We start from the raw sequence: 20,607 nt of genomic DNA, 5'->3' as shown, positions 1-20,607 counted from the left end.
AACAATATTCTTTTAGTCCATGAATATGGAATATCTTTCCATTTATTTGTGTCTTTAATTTCTTTTATCAGTGTCTTATAGTTTTCACTGTGTAGACTTTTTTTTACCTCCTTGATTAAATTCATTCCTAGGTATTTTATTCTTTTTGATGCAACTGTAAATAGGATTGTTTTTAAATTTATCTTATAGTTTGGTATGAGAAATGCAACAAATTTTCATATATTGGTTTTGTATCCTGCTACCTATTAGTTCTAATAGTTTTTTGGTGTAGTTTTAGGGTTTTCTATATATAATATCATGTCATCTTCAAACAGTGACAATTTTACTTTTTCCTTTACAATTTGGATGTTTTTTCATTTTCTTTCCTAATTGCCCTTCTAGAATTTCAAGTACTGTGTTGAATAAAAGTGGTGAGAGTGAGCATCCTTGTCTTGTTCCTGCTCTTAGAGAAAAAATTTTGAACTTTTTACTGTTGAGTATAATGTTAGCTATGGGCTTGTCATATGTGGCCTTTATTATGCTAAGGTTTGTTCCCTCTATGAGAGTTTTTATTGAGAGTTTTTATTTTTATTGAGAGTTTTTATTATAAAAGGACATTGACTTTTGTTTAATGATTTTTCTTTTTATTGAGAGTTTTTATTATAAAAGGACATTGACTTTTGTTTAATGATTTTTCTGTATCTATTGAGGTAATCATATGATTTTTTATTTTTCACTTTGTTAATGTGGTAAATCATGTAGACTGATTTGTGGATGTTAAACCATCCTTGCATCTCTGGAATAAATCCCACTTGATCATGGTGTGTGATCCTTTTAATGTATTGTTGAATTCAGTTTGTTAATATTTTGTTGAGGATTTTTGCATCTGTGGTCATCAGGGACATTGGCCTGTAATTTCTGTGTGTGTGTGTGTCCTTGTCTTGGTATCAGAGTAATGCTGGCTTTGTAAAATGAGTTTGGAAGCATTTCCTCTTCTTTAAGTTTTTGGAAGAATTTGAGAAAGACTGGTATTACATCTTCTTTGAATGTTTGGTTGAATTCACCAGTGAAACCATCTGGTCCTGGACTTTTGTTTTTGGGGAGTTTTTTGATTACTGACTCAATCTGCTTCATTATAATTGGTTCAGATTTTCTGCTTGTCAGTCAGTCTTGGTAGGTTGTTTCTAGGAGTTTCTTTTTAGGTTGTCTGATTTGTTGGTACGTAATTGTTTGTTGTTTATTATAACCCGTTGTATTTTATGATATCAGGTGTAATAAAGTAGTTTTATTGAATAAAGTATTCTAGCCTAACATGTGTCCTCTTCCTCTGTCTTCCCCTGTTTCTCCTAGAGTTTGCATGGATCTGATCCTATAGCTCCATTCCAAATCAGTCTAACTTTTGCCAGTCTTAGGTTTATAGTTGCATTGTCCTGATTTGTATTTCTCTTGAGTCTTAGAACTGGAACTTTTGTAGGATGCTCCTTAAGGTCCTTCACAGTCTAGCCCCCATGTGATGTACCAATCTAATCACTTGTAGTGGGAGAATGGCAGCTCCCCAAAAGATGTCTCCTTGCTAACTGCTGGAACCCATGAATGTTACCTTATTTGGAAAAAGGATTTTTGCAGATGTAATTAAGGATCTTGATCTGGTTGGGTGCTAACTCCAATGTCCTTAGAAGAGAAGGCCATGTGAACAGAGGCAGAGATTGGATTGATGTAGCCATAAGCCATGGAACACTTGTATCCTCCAGAAGCTTGAAGAGGTAAGTAAAGATTCTCCCCTAGAGCCTTTGGAGGGTGCGTAGCCATACCACTACCTTGAATTTGGACTTCTGGCCTCTAGAACTGTGAAACTATAAGTTTCTGTTGCTTTAGATTATCGAGTTTTTGGTAATTTGTTACAGTAGCCCTAGGAAACCTATACAGTCTTGATAATGAGGAATGCTGCTGTTACAAATAGCTAAAAGTGTAGGAGTAGCTGGTAAGTTAAGCAAAAGCTGGTAGAGTTTTGAGAAATATGGTAAAAAGCTTAGATTACCTTAAGGAGGCTATTGGCAGAAATAGGGACATTAAAGGTGATTTTGGTAAGGACTTAGAGGAAAGCAAGGAGCACGGTCAGGATGAAACTTCTGTCATAGGAAATACTTACATCCTCTATGAGTAGAATGTTGGTGGAAATAAGAACATTAAAGACACCGCTAGTATGAGTTCAGAAAGAAATGAGGGACCTGTTATTGGAAGCAGAGATGATCCTTGTTCTATAGTGGCAGTAAAACTGGCTGAATTGGATTCTATAGTTGTGTGGAAAATAGAACTTGTAAGTGATGAACTTGGATAGCTAACTAAGGAGATATCCAAGTAAAGCATTAAAAGTGTCTCCTGGTTTCTCCTTGTTTATAGTAAAATACAAGAGGGAAGAGAAACTGAAGAAGGAGCTGTTAAGGAAAAAGGAAGGCAGCATTTAATAACTTGGGAGCTTCTCCACGTGTCCAGATCGCAAAGAATGTTGAAATGAGGAAACTCAGTGTTGGGAATGCATGCTCTTGGAAGAAGACCAAATATATGGCTGGACAGTCTTTTTTTTTTTTTTTAAGGATTTTATTTATTTATGCAACAGAGACAGAGATAGACAGCCCGCGAGAGAGGGAACACAAGCAGGGGGAGTGGGAGAGGAAGAAGCAGGCTCATAGCGGAGGAGCCTGATATGGGGCTCGATCCCGTAACGCCGGGATCACGCCCTGAGCCGAAGGCAGACGCTTAACCGCCATGCCACCCAGGCGCCCCCTGGACAGTCTTTTTTTGTGTAGGTTAGGCATCTGACTCATGGATCCACTCAACTATCTCAGCAGAAGCCAGGAATGGAGGTGAGCTTATGCAGGAAGGATCTGTGGAGGGTTTTTCTATAATGGCATGACCCTGGTGAGACATAACAAGAGATCCACAAGGATTTTGATTATGTTGTATTAGCAGAAACATTGCTAGCTCATACCAAAAGAGACAGAGACAGGATGAAATGAGACAAGGCTGTCAGACTTACAAAATTCCATAGGCAGGAAATTGGTTAATACACTACTTGGCTGCAAACATGTGCTACCTTTCATGAAAAAGGAATAATAAGACTGAGGGCAGAACCATGGCAGGCAGCACAGCAAGTAGAGCAGTAAGCCACTGAGGGTTATGCTTAGGGCTCAGAACCTAATAGAATTGTCCTGCTGTATTTTGAATTTGTATGGGACTGGTAACGCCTTTATTCTTTCTAATTTGTCCATTTTGGAATCGGAATGTCTATCTTTGGAATTTGGATTGCCTATCTCAACACTGCATCTTGGAAGCAGAGAACTTGTTTTCTAGTTCACAGGTCCACATATGGAGAAGAATTTTGCTCCAGGATGGAACATGCCCAGTGTCTCACTCACACCTGGTTTAAATGATTTGCATGATGAGATGTGAGACTTTTGGTGATATTTACATAAGCTTTTGGCTTAGAGACAGCGCTCCAATGGATTGTGATTACATTGGGGGTTGTTGGGATAGGGCATATGTGTTTTGTATGTGGGATGGATATGGATTCTGGGGAGCCCAGGGTGGACTGTAGTGGCTTAAATGGTGGCCCCCCAAAAAAGATAAATCTAGATCCTGATTTCTGGAACTTGTGTTAACCCTGACACCAGGAATTTAGACTTTTGGCCTCTAGAACTGTGAGAATAAATTTCACTCTGTTTAAGCCATTACGTTTGTAGTAATTTGATATAGTAGCTTTAGGAAGGTAATATAATACTCTACTATAGTCTTTTTCATTGATACCTTATTTCTGATCCTACTGTATTACTTTCTCTTTGGCTGATCTTATCCCCTCTTAAAACTAATGTGTTTCTAGTACGTTCTCATAACATTTTGTCAGTACTTCTGTAACAGTTCTTATTGCAAGGTATGTATGCTCATCTCTGCTGCTAAAATGTGCGCTTCTGGGGCGCCTGGGTGGCACAGCGGTTAAGCGTCTGGCCTTTGGCTCAGGGCGTGATCCCGGCGTTATGGGATCGAGCCCCACATCAGGCTCCTCTGCTATGAGCCTGCTTCTTCCTCTCCCACTCCCCCTTCTTGTGTTCCCCCTCTCGCTGGCTATCTCTATCTCTGTCAAATAAATAAATAAAATCCTTAAAAAAAAATGTGCGCTTCAAGGGATCAGATTATTTCTTCATTTTGTCAAGGCACAGTGCACAAACATAGGAGCTTGGTAAGTATTAGTAAATAGTATTTGCTGAGTAGAAGCAGCACGATTATTTCTGTTTTAAAGATTTATTTGAGAGAGAGAGCACAAGTGGGAGAGGCAGGAGAGGGAGAGAGACTCTCAAGCAGACTCCTCTCTGAGTGTGGAGCCTTACAAGGGTCTCAGTCTCACAACCCTGAGATCATGACCTGTGCTGAAATCGAGTCAGATGCCCAACCGACTAAGCTGCCCACGGGTCCCAAGAGTATTTCTTATTCATATTTGTTTTCCCAAGGCTCTGTACAAAAGAAGTAGGGGCGCAGTAATGTTGATTCAATGGAAGGGACCTTAATATTAGGTAGTGCCTTCTTTAGACCACCATCAGAATTACATCTACAATGTACCTGACCTGTGGAAACTGGTGTCCTGGTGGTATAATCCATATGGGATGCTTAATGTTCCCTCATGCACTTTCCTGTTCTGTTGTGAACAAATACAAATTGTCAGCAAGTCCTTTGTTATATAAACTAAAGTCTTTTCCACTACAGCTTTTATCTAGCGATCTTGACTTTATCCTTTTGAACCTGATCTCTTCTTTTTATAGTGTAGCAGGCTGGAAGCTGGTAGTTCCTTTAACTGTTGCACTTTGTGTTTTTGTTTTTCTAGACTTCATTATTCTGCTCATGTTCCAGTTTTTAATGATTCTTGTAATAAAAATTCTAGGAAAGTCAAAGAGGTTGAAGGGAATAAGTGTGGAAAAGGAAGACTTGAGAGCATTGGGTAGATTGAAGGAACTTGGGAGATAGAAACTTCAGAGAAGTGATAGCTTTCTGTTTGGGGTACTCCATTTTTTAAGAGCATTCTTAGGAATTTCTGTTTCTCCTCTCTGTCTTTTTCTCTATTTATAGAATCTTTCAATTCAGCCTAGAAATTTGAGCGTCTATTTTGAGCATGGCTCTCTGATGGGCACTGTGTACGGAGCAAAGATGAATGAGGTATGCCCCCTATCTAAAGAAATTTATAATTTAGTACTTGCTAGGGATGATTATAGACTGATGAGGCTAAATTTTATAAAACGTAACTTCTGCTTCGAAACTGCATTTTATTCCCATGGTGTTGCTCTTGACGAAAATATTTTTTGGAATTTCACTTCTAGCTATTGTCATGCTCTTTCATACATATAAACCTATCCTCTATGCAAATTACTTTTTTCTTTGTGGTAGAACTTTTTTGGGAAACACTGTTATTTGGAGCTAAATGTTGTTTAAAACAAGTGAACAAATTGGAAATGCCAATTTTTTGGGTCTTTTTTTACCTTTTTAAACTTTAAGTGAGGAACTGATGTAAATGATCTCTCAAGGATATTTCCTTTTTTTAAAATTGAGTTACTGGCAAATTGCCCCTGAAAGTAAATTCCAGAAGAGTTCCAAAAGTGCTGAGAGCAGTGGTATATTGAGGGAATAAGTGTGCAGGAATACGTTCTCAAGGTGAACACTTGGAACGATCGTACTTAAATGTGTAAATTCTGGCATACACAAGTTTTGCCTGTGGTTGCACGGTACGTGAGCCTGTCTGTAGTTCTGGTCAAGTCAGCAAAGCACGGAGCAATACTTCATACCTAACTGACTTGAAAGAAGAGGAAACAATGGGATAAACAGGATGTGACCTGTAAAGGTCAAGGATGATACAAAAACCCATTGTTTCCTCTTCTTTTAGCTTCTTTTTTTTTTTTTTTTAATGCCACTGAGTTGGACACCATTAATAGCAAGAGTTGTTTATGCATTGCTTTCAGTTCCTGTGCTGTCATGTTTATGTGGATAAACTAATCAGTTTTTCTCCCCTCCTCTTCTTCTTCAGTGACCAGATTCACAAGAATTGTTTTACATGTGTCTCGCATGTCCTCATACCTGCCACTTATATTAAGCATTGGTTTAAATTTACCAAGTCTAGAGAGGAAGATAAGATGGGTGATAACACGGGGCGCCTGGGTGGCACAGCGGTTAAGCGTCTGCCTTCGGCTCAGGGCGTGATCCCGCGTTATGGGATCGAGCCCCACATCAGGCTCCTCTTCTATGAGCCTGCTTCCTTCTTCTCCCACTCCCCCTGCTTGTGTTCCCTCTCTCGCTGGCTGTCTCTATCTCTGTCGAATAAATAAATAAAATCTTAAAAAAAAAATAAAAAAAAGATGGGTGATAACAAATCTGCACCATCTGTTAGATGGCTGTTTCTTTTCTAGTTTAAATAGTTGAATCTACTTGCCTTTGGGTGTCTTGCGCTTTGTTTTGTACAGGACTGAATAGCCTCTCACTTAATTATTTCCAAAAGTTTTATTTTTTAATTTCCCCCCCATTATTTCCAAAGGTTTTAAATGACTTTGGTCATTTTTTCTGACCTATGCTCTGTGGAAAAATCAAAGTGTGTGGGCTTCAAGGCCAAAGACCTAATTTGATATGCCAGCATCCTATTAACTTTTTCATTAAGGTATTTTCTGTTTTAAATAATAAAGATTGTCTATAATAAATGTAGCTAAATAAAAATATTTTTTGAGAAAGCGTATGCGAGAGTTGGGGGGGGAGCAGAGGGATAGGGAGAGAGAGAAAACCCCAAGCAGGCTCCGCCACGCCCAGGGCAGAGCCCAGTGTGGGGCTTCATCCCAGGACTCTGAGATCAGGACCTAAGCCAAAATCAAGAGTCAGTCACCCAAACAACTGAGCTACCCACCCAGGCACCCCAATAATATTATTTTTAAAAGTATTTATAAAACCAGTTTTTGTTTGTGAAACATGAGCCATGTTTTTGTGTGTGTGTGTGTTTTACCTTTAACACTCCATTACTGTTAAATTATACTTCTCAGTAACTTGAAATGACATGGATGGAGCTAGAGAGTATAATGCTAAGTGAAATAAGTTAGAGAAAGACAAATACCGTATGATTTCCCTTGTGTGGAATTTAAGAAACAAAACAAATGAGCAAAGGGAAAAAGACACAAACCAAGAAACAGACTCTTAACTATAGAGAACAAACTGGTGGTTACCAGAGGGAAGATGGGTGGGGAATGGGTGAACTAAGTGATGGGGATTAAGGAGGGCACTTATTATGATGAGCACTGGATGTTGTATGGAATTGAATCCCTGTATTGTACACCTGAAACTAATATAACACTGTGGGTTAACTATACTGGAATTAAAACATACTTAAAAAATTATACTTCTCAGTGGTATATCACTTGGAGAAATAAAATAAATTATCTGGTTTTTAGTTATAGCTAATAATGAGGAAAAGACAGAAGTAATTTCTCATGCAGTTGTTTCCAGTCACAAGTAATATGCTTGTAAGTTGAGAATGATATCTCATGTAAGAATCATCAGTTTGTTTTTCTGTATTATAGTAAATAAAATCAGTCACTTTAATTTTTGGAGGTTTTTGTTTTAACCATAAGTTATAATTTGGTTCTAAGGTGTAGTTTCTCATTTCATTTCATTTTTCACTTCTGTCTATTAACTGATTATTTTTATTTTAATAGTGAATTTATGGCAGAAGAAAGCAATGAAAAATTCTGGCAGTTTTTGGAAACTGTACAAGAATTAGCAATTTATAAGCAAACAGGTAGGTGATGTGCATATTATAAGTTAAAAAATTTGTATCTTTGTGCATATGTTGATTATTTTTAATGTTAAGGGTGAAGTGTAAATGCTTAATTGGGTTAGTAAATCTGAATATTAAATTTGAAAAGGTGTTTTAATGTAAATTATTCTAATCGTCCACTTCCAAAAAATAAAGGTTTAATACTTTATTGTAAGAACTCTCACATAATTAACAGTATTTGCAGATTGTATTATATCAAAAAGAACTAGAAATTGTTGAATTACGGCTTTTTACCTAGATTTATCTGAAATAGTATTAGTTTTGCATCTAGTAGTGTTTTTTTTTCCCCAAAATACTTTAAAAGGGATTTTTAAATACTTGATCTTAACAAATCAGGTAACCTATGTGTTTTCATTTCACTATCTAAAAGATNGTTTTCATTTCACTATCTAGAAGATGCAGTTAGTCATTCCTACTTTTTAATATATATGGGTGTATATTACATATCTGTATATATGTATATACCTTTAGAATGAACAAGTGTTTATTAATGTGTTCCTGAGAGAAGGTCAGTAAAGAGACTGAAATGAGGTTTTAGCCGCAGAGGCTAAAAGGTTAATTATTATTAAAAAAGGTTGTTTTTGTGTTTCTACAGAGAATAGAATAAATATTAACATGAAATCCCTCAAGGAGGATTTCTTTAGCCTTTAGATAGACATGGGGAGAACTTCTTGCTATGGAGATTAACTAGTTTAGAGACAACTTACTGTGGTGATTAGTTTGATTTTGTCCTTGAATGTAAGTGTAAGAGAAACAACAGTTTTAGTTTAAGTGTTCATTTACTGGACTCCATTTGGCTCAAATGGCCTTGAAGTTCAGCAATTTTAGTATTTCATGAGATAGGTTAAAAAATAGGGCAGATATGCCTTTCATGATATTTTAAACTGAAATATTTTCAAAACCAAGTAATTTGCTCTTTTAGAAAACTTTTACTTAAAAGCTTCATTATTTATCATTTTTTGAGTCACAAGAGATACTGTGCACTTCTGTAGATACTGGGAATACAAAGGTGAATAAACGTGATCTGTGCTCCCAGGCCCCACAGTACTGTGAAGGGGACAGCGGAAGAGCAAACTCTACTATGAGGTGATAAGAGCTTCATGGGCCGTGATGACAAGGAAGCGCATGAAAAAGGGCACCTAGTCAGTACTTCAGAGAGAGCAGGACAGCCTTTCTAGTGGTGAATGTTGGAGCTCAGGGTGGATGATAGCAGCAGTAGCCAGGTATAGGGAAGGAAGAAGAGCAGAAGAGAGCGTTTAATAGGCTGTGCAGAGGAATTTTGACCACTTAGAAATCGACTGGCAAATCAATGGGAAACTTGTTGGTTGGCTTTGTATTCGTCCTGATAATTTCAGTTTTGGTATTTGAGGTAAAAATAGGCTAGGTTAATATGTAAGGTTCTCACAGTGGAAAAAATCCACCAAATTTTGTGGCCTTCACCTAAAATCCTAAATGTAGTTTTCCAAATCTTTGGTTCTCAGTACATACTTTATAGTCTTATTCAGTGCTATTCTTGGAAATTACTCTTATAAATTTTAAGCTCTTACTTTAGTTGCTTAGATGTGTCTGTGTATTTTCCCTAAATAAAATGACATGCCTGGACAATCTGATGGCAGATGATTATTAACAAGTTGGAATATAAACTTAGGAATATGAAAGCTCTACTTCAAGCATATAATATAGGTGTGTATTTCAGGGTTGAACCTAAAAGACATTCTATTAAATAAGAATTACTGACACTGAAAACAGAATTCTATTAAAATAATTTATAGTGGCAAGGGTCAATTGCATGTGGTACATCATCACTGATACTGTTAGGTGTAGGAGAGGATGCTGTATACGAGGAGTTAAATATGTCAGTGACTGTCAGATTTGCTGAATTTACTTTAAGATATTATCCTAGAGGAAACATTTTAAATCCTCAGTTACTTGGAATTTTTTAGGTTGTTGAATCTCCATGAAACCCTGTAAATACTCTTTACTGAAGAATAATTCCAGTGATCTACTTGCCTAAAAAAGTTGTAAATATTGAAGATTTAACTTTGAATTCAGGTGCTAGTTTCATGCCATTTAGTGAGAACACTTTCTATCATGTGTCAGCAAATTAAGACCTTTTAAACATTGAATTGCTTGGTTTTTCAACCATTTCATATGGTTCTGTTACAGAGTTATGTATTTATTGATGCTTCAGGATTCAAGTGGCATGATATTAGCTAACCTATGAGTTTTGTGTGGTGAGTTAGAAATGTCAACCAAGGTTTACTTAATTCCAGAGTCTCACTTTCCCATGTGCTACACATAGAAGAAACTCATTCTCAAAATCCTTGAATATTTTTATGGTTTTTACACAAGTAAAGTTGCTTATATATTTTAATGGAAAGATTTTTGGAAAATGTTATGACATTTCTTTTTTTTTAAAGATTTTATTTATTTATTCGACAGAGATAGAGACAGCCAGCGAGAGAGGGAACACAAGCAGGGGGAGTGGGAGAGGAAGAAGCAGGCTCATAGCGGAGGAGCCTGATGTGGGGCTTGATCCCATAACGCCGGGATCACACCCTGAGCCGAAGGCAGATGCTTAACCGCTGTGCCACCCAGGCGCCCCTGTTATGACATTTCTAACTCAGTTACTTATAACTGAGAACCGGGTTTGGATAAAAGGATGATTGCAGTTTGGATGTGTCACGTTTGAAATGCTTGTTGAATATCCAAGTGAAGATATCCCGTAAGCTGATATATGAGTAGGAGATTTAGGTGGTAAAAATCTAGGCTAAGGGATAGGATTTGGGAGTTATCAGCACTAAGAAAATAGGTCCCAATGGCAGAACCCTGAAGAACACCAGTGTTTAAGAACTAACCAGAGGAAGAACACAAAATAGAGACTAGAAGGAGGTACCCATAGAGGCAGGTGAAAACCTGGAAAGTGTGATGTCATGGAAGCCAGGAAATATTGAGTGGTAAGTGATGGATGTTACCGAATACTATAGACAGATCAAATAATGTGAATATTAAGGTTTTAACAGAAAAATTGGTGTTTAGCTAGCAGTCTCACTGGTATAGTTATCAAAACTATGGCAGATTGATGTATGAGTCGAGGTTGGAAACAGAGAAGAGTATTGTTAAGTCTTCGAAGATGGACTGTGAAGCATGCAAAGATGCTCATCATCCCTCATTATCAGGAAAATGTAAATCCAAACTATGAAGAGTTGTCACCTCCAGGCTAAAATTAATGACCCAAGAAACCACAGGTGTTGGTAAGGATACAGAGAAAGGGGAGCCCTCTTACACTGTTGGTCGGAGTGCAAACTGGTGCAGCCACTCTGGAAAACAGTGTGGAGCTTCCTCAAAAAGTTAAAGATAGAGCTACACTACGACCCAGCAATTGTACTACTGGGTATTCACCCAAAGAATACAAAAATATTAATTTGAAGGGATACATGCATCCCTATGTTTATAGCAGCACTATCAACAATAACCAAATTATGGAAAAAGCCCAAATGTCTATCAACTGATAATGGATAAAGAAGTGGTGTGGTGTGTACACATACACACATGAATATTGCTCAGCTGTAAAATAGAATGAAATCTTGACATTTTCAATGACCTGAAATGGAGCGAAGTGAAACAAGTCCAAGAAAGACAAATACCATATGATTTCACTCATGTGTGCAATTTAAGAAATAAAGGAACATGGGTTGGGGGGCTGAGGAGGAAAACCAAGAAGCCGACTCTTAACTGTAGAGAACACACTGATGATTACCAGGGGGGAGGTTGGTGGAGGGATGGGTTAAATGGTGGTTTGTGATGAGCCCCGGGTATTGTATGTAAGTGTTGAATCACTAAATTCTACACCTGAGGAAAAAAAGATTGACAAAATTTAATGTCTGTTGTCAGGCACGACTCACATTTGTTTCTGTTGACTCTGTTTTCATGGATGACTGATCCCTGTTTGACTGATACAGTCTTAGTTATGCTATTACATTCATTTTGGCTATATTTTTTGTTGGCCCTGTAGCTATTACATCTTTTTTAAGATCAGTTTTTAAGATAATAGCTCTTTTCTGATCAGTGCTACTTTTACTGTTGAAGGTGAGTCTTACGTACATTATTTTTTTTATTCTTGAGGGAAACTCACCATAACTTCCTGAGAAACTAAGCTTAAGAAGTAGGAGTGAATGAGCACACACCTATTCTATGTAACTCTTTAAAAGTACTACATTAGGAAGTCTTACGGCCTAGAAGGAAGAGACCTATTCATTTCTTAAACATTAATTCCAGAAATGGATTGAAGACCGATTTTGTGTGCCAGGAGCAGAAAGACACGATTGAAAGCCTAGAAAAGATTTCTGCCTTCACAGCTTATAGCCTAATGGGAGGGACAGCATTACAAAAATTTACAAGTAATTTTTCATTACGGTTTTGAGACTTGATCTAGAGATAGTATAGGCCTGTCAGAGTGTATAACGGGATCTGGACTGGGAGGTCAGGGAAATCTCTCCAAAACAAATGACACTTAAGCAGAGGTTTGCTGAATAGGTGTTGGCTGGACATGCACGGCTTCCCCTTCTACATGTCATGCCGGAGGAGTGGCGTGTGAAGGCCCAGAGCTGTTAGCCTCCTCTCTCCTTGGGTATTGTCTCTTGGTCCCTACAAGCAGTAATGAGATGGCTAATGATCCCGTCTTCCCCTCACCACTGTCTGATTTTGGTCACCACTATTCTTCGTGTTCATCTATGTATTCTTAAGTATACATAAGCTTCCACTGCTTGCTTTGTTGGCTTCAGTGATATTCCTCTATTCCCAGCTAACATTTATGGGGAACCACCCAGCTTACTTTACTTTCCACTTAATTTCCCCTTTGTCGCAGTTTGGTTAGTGGTATGCTTTTCTGCATCACTGGAGCGTGCAGCATTTACATAGTCTTTTGTAAATCTCAACTCCTTCATTTAGTCTTGTTTCTACAATTAAGTATATTCAGAGCTCATCGTCAAACTTTATGCTACAGTTCCTCCAATTATTTCTTGGTTAGGTAAAGCTTGCTCCCTAGTTGATGCCTTACGAATAACTCCTAGGAATAATGGCCTTGAGTTCCTCACATACAGGACTGTGTATGCATGAATTTTATACTTCAGATTTTTAAGTGTAGGGACCCATAGTTTTACTAGAAAATGTTGCAGCCCTAAACATTCTAAGTTTTCATTCCTAGATATGTGGACTTACTGTTCCTTTTAATTCTGGAGAGTTCTCTGTTCATTCTCTTCTCTTCCTTTGATTTTCTGCATTAGGGACACAAATATATTTATCGTAGATCTCCTTTGCTGGACTTCTGGACCTGTCATTTACTCTTGAATCTTTTTTTCAGCTTCTCCTATTCCTTTTATTTCTGTTTCACTTTCTTCACGTTTTCCCTGCATATTCTCTATTTCTGTTTTTCCTGATTCTTTTTACTTTTGTGTTACCTCTAGTCTATATTTTCTGGTATTCTTACTTGTTCTTTCCTTAGTTCTTTCAGAATGGTTTGCATATCCCTCTGTTTTTTCTCTCATTCTTGAGCTTTTTATCAAGAACTGTAAAGGGGCTGAAGTTTTTTATCCTACTTATAAGCTAAAAACTTAGCTTTCCACATTTTCAAGGATCAGACACGAGACATTAGAGTCCTGGATCAGAGCTGAAAGACTTTCTAACTGACCAAAGGAAATCCCCCGAGTGGCTCACAGCTCTCTCTTCTCAGCCATGACCCATTACAGTAACTCTTGAGGCTTTTTACCGTCCTGTTTGAAAGGATCTAAGGTTGGCGTGATAGACTGTAGGAATTGTTGAATCATAAGTTCGTTGTAATTCTGCATTATGTACTCTCCTCTGGCTGGCAAGCCAAAGTTCTAATGATCTGGCCTTCTGTCCATAGTAACGGATTTCCTTCCTTTTTCACTTTGTTTAGGTATGCATGTCTGTAGTTCTTATCTGAAAAAGGTCAAACCTTATCCTTACCCAAGATAGGTCTTTGTACTTGCACGGTGGGTTGGACTGGATGCTGACAGAACCACTGGTGGGGAAGTCCCCTTGCATGGAGGAGAGTTAACAACTAAGACCTAATTTGGGTAAATGCCTTTGAATCTACTGCCCAGTTCTTGATCTGTAACTTCTTCCTTATTTTCTTTTCAATAATAGGCAACAAAGTGGAGGACTATTTATTGCCTAATTGACCATATAATTTTATAAGTATGTTCACTATCAATTTACAAGAACTTCCTTTAAATTCTATCAATTGACCCATGAGGCTGGGTCTTTTCTCCTCCAGAACTCTGTGTATCTGTCCGCATTCCAGCTCTGTTGTCAGATCTGTCAAGTACTGTGAAGGATCTGAGATTTTACCATTTCCAAGCTAACAGATTAGTTTCATGGATGCTGACAGAAGACCTGAAACCCCTGGGTGAGAGACAAAGGACTTTATTACTCAAAGAAAAAGCGGCACCCACCATGCCTACATATTTGTGCTGGTTTCCTGAGCTCCGATTCCCACAGGGCACCGTAGAGGGCCAGGTGACACCTGAATGGGTTGTAGTAAGGAGAGGAGCCAAGGGTCAAGATCCCAGCACCTTTTGAACAAAGAGTAGACACTGTAGCAGTCAATAAGCAGTCCAGTCTCCCTCACAACCCCTAGAGTCTCTCCTTCCACGCAGCACCCTTTCTACCCCACCGCCCCCCAGGGTGGTGTCTGTGGTTACACATTCCAGGAGCTGTGATCTGTGAGTACAGATGAGTCTACCCTAGCTCTGCTCTTTTAATGAAGTTTCTTCTGTCAATTGACAACTTAGTACCAGGGAGTAAAGGGAGAGGAAATGACCAGGGAATGTCCAGGGGGCAGCTTATGGGGGGGTCTATCCCAGCTCCTCCAGAGCTGCGGTGCTGTTACCTTATCACCTCTGGCTGACACAGGGGCAACAGTGCAGACGATAATTACATCCCAGGTGGTATAGAGAAAAGGAAAGGGCAAAAATAGATGGTTCTTTCCCTGCTTACCCCATGAGTGTCACCGGGCCCCCTTCAGCTCTTGGCTTCTGTTCTCCAGGCCCTCTTTCAGCCAGATGATCTACATCTGCCCAGGGGTGTCCAAGAGTTCTTACCCTCTGGGATTCATCCTTCTCTTTGGTGTGTTTGGGATCTTTGCAGATGGGTTTAGGGGAGGGAAACAGCAGTTCAGGTCATTTGTTGTATACAAAAAGACATTTCTCTTATTCTTTAAGGTCTGCTTCAAATTCTGTCTTCTAAAGCATTCTGGACACACTAATTGCTTTTGGCTATGCGTACTAAATCTGAGTAGAATTTATACATGTCATTTAAAATTTATTAAGTCATATTTAATTTTTTTGTGCTGTTCTTAGTCTCCTCTTAAATCATAGGTAGGGCCTGCATCTTATCCTTGTATTATAACCCTACAGCCTTGGAGTGAATTAATCTGATATGCTGGCATCTTCCAAATAGATTTTAATGGCAGGATTATTTTCACCTGGACTCACATTACTTGATTGTACTTCACTGGAACATCCAAATGAAGTTAATAAACCAGATCTTGATCTTCCATTTTTCTCCAGCACCGCCCATAACCAAACTTTGATAACCAGGATTTGATGATATTAAGTTAGCTTTACAGTAGAGATGTGCCAATGTGTTAAAAATGAAAATAACACCCTTTTCTCTTGAATTTTTTTAATAGAATCAGCTTATTCTTATTACAACTTAATCCTGAAGAAAGCTGGACAATTCTTAGACAATTTACATATCAATCTCTTAAAGTTTGCTTTCTCTATAAGGGCATACTCACCGACTATTCAGATGTTTCAACAGGTATGTAAAAGTACCCAAACTATAGTTGATAAAGAAACATGCTGGTAATATGCATAAATCTTAACGTGAATATCTTTGGTTCAAAAGAATCTACAGAAGGGTCATCTGGGTGGCTCAGTCGGTTAAACTTCTGCCTTCGGCTTAGGTCATGATCCCCGGTACTGGTCGAGTCCTGGGATCGAGTCCCACATCGGGCTCTTTGCTCAGCGGGGAGCCTGCTTGTGCACATGCTCTCTTGCGCTCTCTCTCTGACAAATAATAAAGTCTTTGGGGAGAAAAAAATTTATAGACTTAATAATATCTGCTTCCATAGCCTGTCATTGATTGTATTATCATTGTTAATTGATTATAATAGAATACATTATATAATTTTGTAGTTATTTGGAATAAGGAAATTATGAGGACAAATGATTATTGAAATTAACTGTAATGAAAATTTTAATTTGGCATTTTTTTGATGGTATTTTTCAGTGACTTGGAAGCATGTTCCTACTATAAAGTTGATTTTGTTAAAATATTTGATTCTGCCTGCCTAGATATTTTTTATTTTAATTAGAGCAATAACTTAATAGTAGTTGATGAGTTATTTTAATCAAAGGAATATGAGTTTTAAAGATCATATTGTAATTATCAACTACTATAGCTAAATATAATCTTTGAAATCTTAGATTGCAGCTGATGAGCCCCCGCCAGATGGCTGTGATGCATTTGTGGTTATCCACAGAAAACACACCTGTAAAATTAATGCGCTTAAAAAGCTGCTGAAGAAGGCTACTTCAAGGTAAGTTTATGATAGCCTATAGTGAAAGACGTGGTTTATAAAGAGATGAGGGTTGACAAAGATACAGACGTAGTAAAGAGAAGGGCCATATGCACCCCAATGTTCATAGCTGCATTGTCCACAATAGCCAAATCATGGAAGGAGCCGAGATGCCCTTCAACAGATGACTGGATTAAGAAGCTGTGGTCCATATATACAATGGAATATTACTCAGCTATCAGAAAGAACGAATTCTCAACATTTGCTGCAACATGGACGGCACTGGAGGAGATAATGCTAAGTGAAATAAGTCAAGCAGAGAAAGACAATTATCATATGATTTCTCTCATCTATGGAACATAAGAACTAGGATGATCGGTAGGGGAAGAAAGGGATAAAGAAAAGGGGGGTAATCAGAAGGGGGAATGAAACATGAGAGACTATGGACTATGAGAAACAAACTGAAGACTTCAGAGGGGAGGGGGTGGGGGAATGGGATAGACTGGTGATGGGTAGTAAGGAGGGCACGTATTGCATGGTGCACTGGGTGTTATACGCAACTAATGAAGCATCAAACTTTACATCGGAATCTGGGGATGTACTGTATGGTGATTAACATAATATAATAAAATTTAAAAAAAAATAAAAATAAAAAAATTTTTTTCATTAAAAAAAGAGATGAGGGTTGAAATAGAAATTTCTTAGAATAAAAATTTTTAATAATGAAAATATTGCTTATTAAGGAATGTACTCTGTATTGAAAAACTGAATCTGAGCTGGTAGTTCAAGTCCTTTTCTAAAATGTATGAGTATTTTCAATATTTTGTCTCATTAAATTTTGATTTTAGAATATAAATTATACCAAATACCATAAAATACATTAAATATGTCTTATATAATCATAGGTTGTTTTTTCAAATAAACACGCAAAGCTGGTTTTATTTGGACTTTATCTCTTTAAATATAAACTGAATGAATAACTTGGCAATAAGAAAATTAATACAAACAGTAATACAGAGTATAGAGTTGCTTTGTTATAATGTATTATTAAAAACATTTTTACTTCTTCCAGGTACTTAATACAAATGGATGTGGGTAATCAGAAGGAAATCATTACTTTATTAGTACCAATATGTTTTACTGTCTGATTTATTTATACTTTAAAAAGTGTTAAAGCTTCTCTAATTTTGAAAGAGTTCTTTATATATTAAATAGTAATATATGTTTAGTAATTAATATTAGTACTTTTTTTTTGTTGTAAACCTTTTAAAATATTTTCTTGCATTTTATATTAATTTTAATATACAGAAGCCTCTTTAATTTTATGTAGGCCAAATTTTCTTTCGTGTGTGTTTTTATACTTTTTTCCAAACCTGAGAGATTTTAACTATTATTTTCCAGTAGCTTTCCTAAAGTTTTTCCTTTCATTTTACTTTAAACTTTTAATCCATGTAAATTACTGTTATCAAAGGTAAGGATCCAGTCAGATCTTTTTCCCCTTCAGGTGACTAGTCGATTATATATTCATTATATTTATGATATTTATGTTATGCTCAATTTCATAGCTGTCCTGTACATTAACTATTTCTTGTGGCAGTGCCATGCTGTTTTAGTATTTATTGTTTTATAAGATATTCTGATATCTCACAGTACAATTTCATTGCTACTTATTTCCTCCAATTTTTTTTTTTTTTTTTGCTTTTTGTGGTTATTGGTGCTTTCAAATTAACATTAGAGTCCTTTTTCTCCTGCCAAATTCCCTTTTTTAAAAGCCTTGGTAGGATTTTAATTAGAATTACATTAAATCTGTTGGTTAATTTAAGAANGATTTTAATTAGAATTACATTAAATCTGTTGGTTAATTTAAGAACAATTTAAATCTGTATTATAATGAATCTTTCAACAGATGACATGGTATGTCTTCTGTTCATACCTTCTTTTCTTTTTTCATACCTTTTAAAATGTTAGCTTTGTAATTTTAGGTCTTTGAAATCAGAAATAACTTATCAATTATTTTATTGCGGTGAATACATAGTTTTTCTCATTGGACATACTGTGTATTATACTATATATTAAAATATGGTACCATCTTTGCATTTGTTAATGATGTGGGGTATCTTAATTTCTCTTAAGATTGCTTATGTTTTAAGACTCATGCTTCTATTTTAATGAGATTAGCTATTTAAATTATAATTGCCATGTTTTTAAAAGTCATTTTAGCTTCATACAGTGAATTAGGCAACCATGTTATTTCTANTATCAATTATTTTATTGCGGTGAATACATAGTTTTTCTCATTGGACATACTGTGTATTATACTATATATTAAAATATGGTACCATCTTTGCATTTGTTAATGATGTGGGGTATCTTAATTTCTCTTAAGATTGCTTATGTTTTAAGACTCATGCTTCTATTTTAATAGATGAGATTAGCTATTTAAATTATAATTGCCATGTTTTTAAAAGTCATTTTAGCTTCATACAGTGAATTAGGCAACCATGTTATTTCTGTAAATACTGTTCTTGCACATATATATGTCATAGAAATATATATTATAGAAATTATCAATTCTTTAATATACCAATTTATTCTCAGGAGTTTGATCCAGGTGTTTTAATACTTTTATGTGTTTTAGATCCATCAAGATTCTATGAAAAGTACCCCCTGCTATGTTTTAGGGGTGTCTGCATTGAATTTTTGTTTTATTAAGTATAGTTGATAAACAATGTTATACTCGCTTCAAGTGCACGACATAGTAATTCAACAATTCTGTACTTTTTACAGTGCTCACCATGATAGTGTGTTTATCCTCTGTCACCATACAACATTATTACAGTATTATTGGCTTTATTCCTTATGCTGTACTTTTTAATCTCTGTGACTTATTTTATAACTAGAAGTTGGTACCTCCTTAATCCCTTTCGCCTATTTTGCCCACCCTCCCACTCTACTCTGGGAACCACCAGTTTGTTGTCTGTATTTCAGTTTCTGTTTTTTCTGTTTATTCATTTGTTTTGTTTTTTAGATCCCACATATAAGTGAAATCATACTTGCCTTTCTCTGTCTTATTTTACTTAACATGACACCCCCTTGGTCCATCCATGTTGTCACAAATGGCAAGATCTTCAATTCCTTTATAGCTTTTTTTTTTCCCCTTTGTAGCTTTAATAGACTGTGAAATTGTCAGCCCTTGTGCATTTTTTTTTCTTTTCCAGTGCATTTTTAAAACATAATTTTGGTAACTTTTGAAAGTATTAATTTTTGATGCCTGACTTTATAATTTTCTTAAATATCGAATATTTAAGTATTAAATATAAAATTAAGATTAAAAAGAGGTTAACTTCAAGCTTTTGGGAGAGGCCATCTGCAGTGGGCCCTGTGAGCCTTGTATGTTCTTGGTCTGATGAATAGAGAGTGGAAGACCCTGACTGCTCTTTACCCGAACCATTTCTCAGAGTTGTGTTTGTAGCAGGCAACCTGGAGGAATGAGGTGATTTTCCCTTTGGAAAAAAGAGCAGGCATGTTTACTGCTTGCTGTAAAGCAGTGGTTCCCCCAAGGATAGTGTCCCTCATTTACAACATACACCCACTATTTGTGTGGTATCCATTTAGGTCCATATTTTGCCCCCCCTGTCCCCACCAAGGAATGAAAAATGTTTTGTAGGTTGGGTAAAGTCAAACCTTAGATCTTTTACAGTTCTTGACAGTTTTAGAAACCAGGGGGAGATGTTGACAGACACATGGCTTTCCGGAAAAGGAAGGACGAGGGCCACATGGTTAGTGGAAAACAAAAACTCAACACTTAAAATTTTTCCCTACTGCTCTTCTCTCTTTCCCCCTGCCATTTTGTACTCTTTGCTCCTGGCTGGGTGATAGCGGTTTTCTGATAACTTGCTGTAGCCCCTGTCCCAGCTTCTTGATGTATATTCCTATGTTCCTATAGGAAGAGGCACCCAAACTCAATTGATGGGGTTTGGAAGGTGTTCACAATGGACAAGGGTTTAAAATGATCTCTAGACCAATTCGATGAAGTTTTATTATTTTGGCTTCCATGACTGAATTACGTTTGGCACTAATACTGTGTCTGTCTACTGTGAATGCTCGCAAAGTCTCGAGGGAGACTGCCACATGTACCATCTGTTCCCAGGTGAACAACATAGAATCTCAG

The 20,607-nt window shown here is 36.9% G+C and overlaps 1 protein-coding gene across 3 annotated transcripts in view; it reads left to right on the top strand.

The window, feature by feature from the left end:
* UGGT2 (UDP-glucose glycoprotein glucosyltransferase 2) overlaps positions 1–20,607 on the top strand; it is a 186,003-nt gene that overhangs the window by 10,693 nt on the left and 154,703 nt on the right. The window contains exons 2-5 of one of the 3 annotated variants that reach the window (XM_034665381.1): positions 5,095–5,181; positions 7,710–7,792; positions 15,546–15,676; positions 16,345–16,457. In XM_034665381.1, coding sequence (XP_034521272.1) covers positions 5,177–5,181; positions 7,710–7,792; positions 15,546–15,676; positions 16,345–16,457 — 332 coding nt within the window. In that variant the 5' untranslated portion in view covers positions 5,095–5,176. Of the gene's footprint in view, positions 1–1,594; positions 1,743–5,094; positions 5,182–7,709; positions 7,793–15,545; positions 15,677–16,344; positions 16,458–20,607 lie in introns of all 3 variants that reach the window. The other 2 variants (XM_034665382.1, XM_002918641.4) reach the window with 2 other exon arrangements.

Source organism: Ailuropoda melanoleuca, chromosome 7 (genome assembly GCF_002007445.2).
Source record: "Ailuropoda melanoleuca isolate Jingjing chromosome 7, ASM200744v2, whole genome shotgun sequence".
NCBI classification, from domain to species: Eukaryota; Metazoa; Chordata; class Mammalia; order Carnivora; family Ursidae; genus Ailuropoda; species Ailuropoda melanoleuca.
The sequence above is the reverse complement of the archived record's forward strand: the minus strand, read 5'-3'. Positions and strand labels throughout refer to the sequence as shown.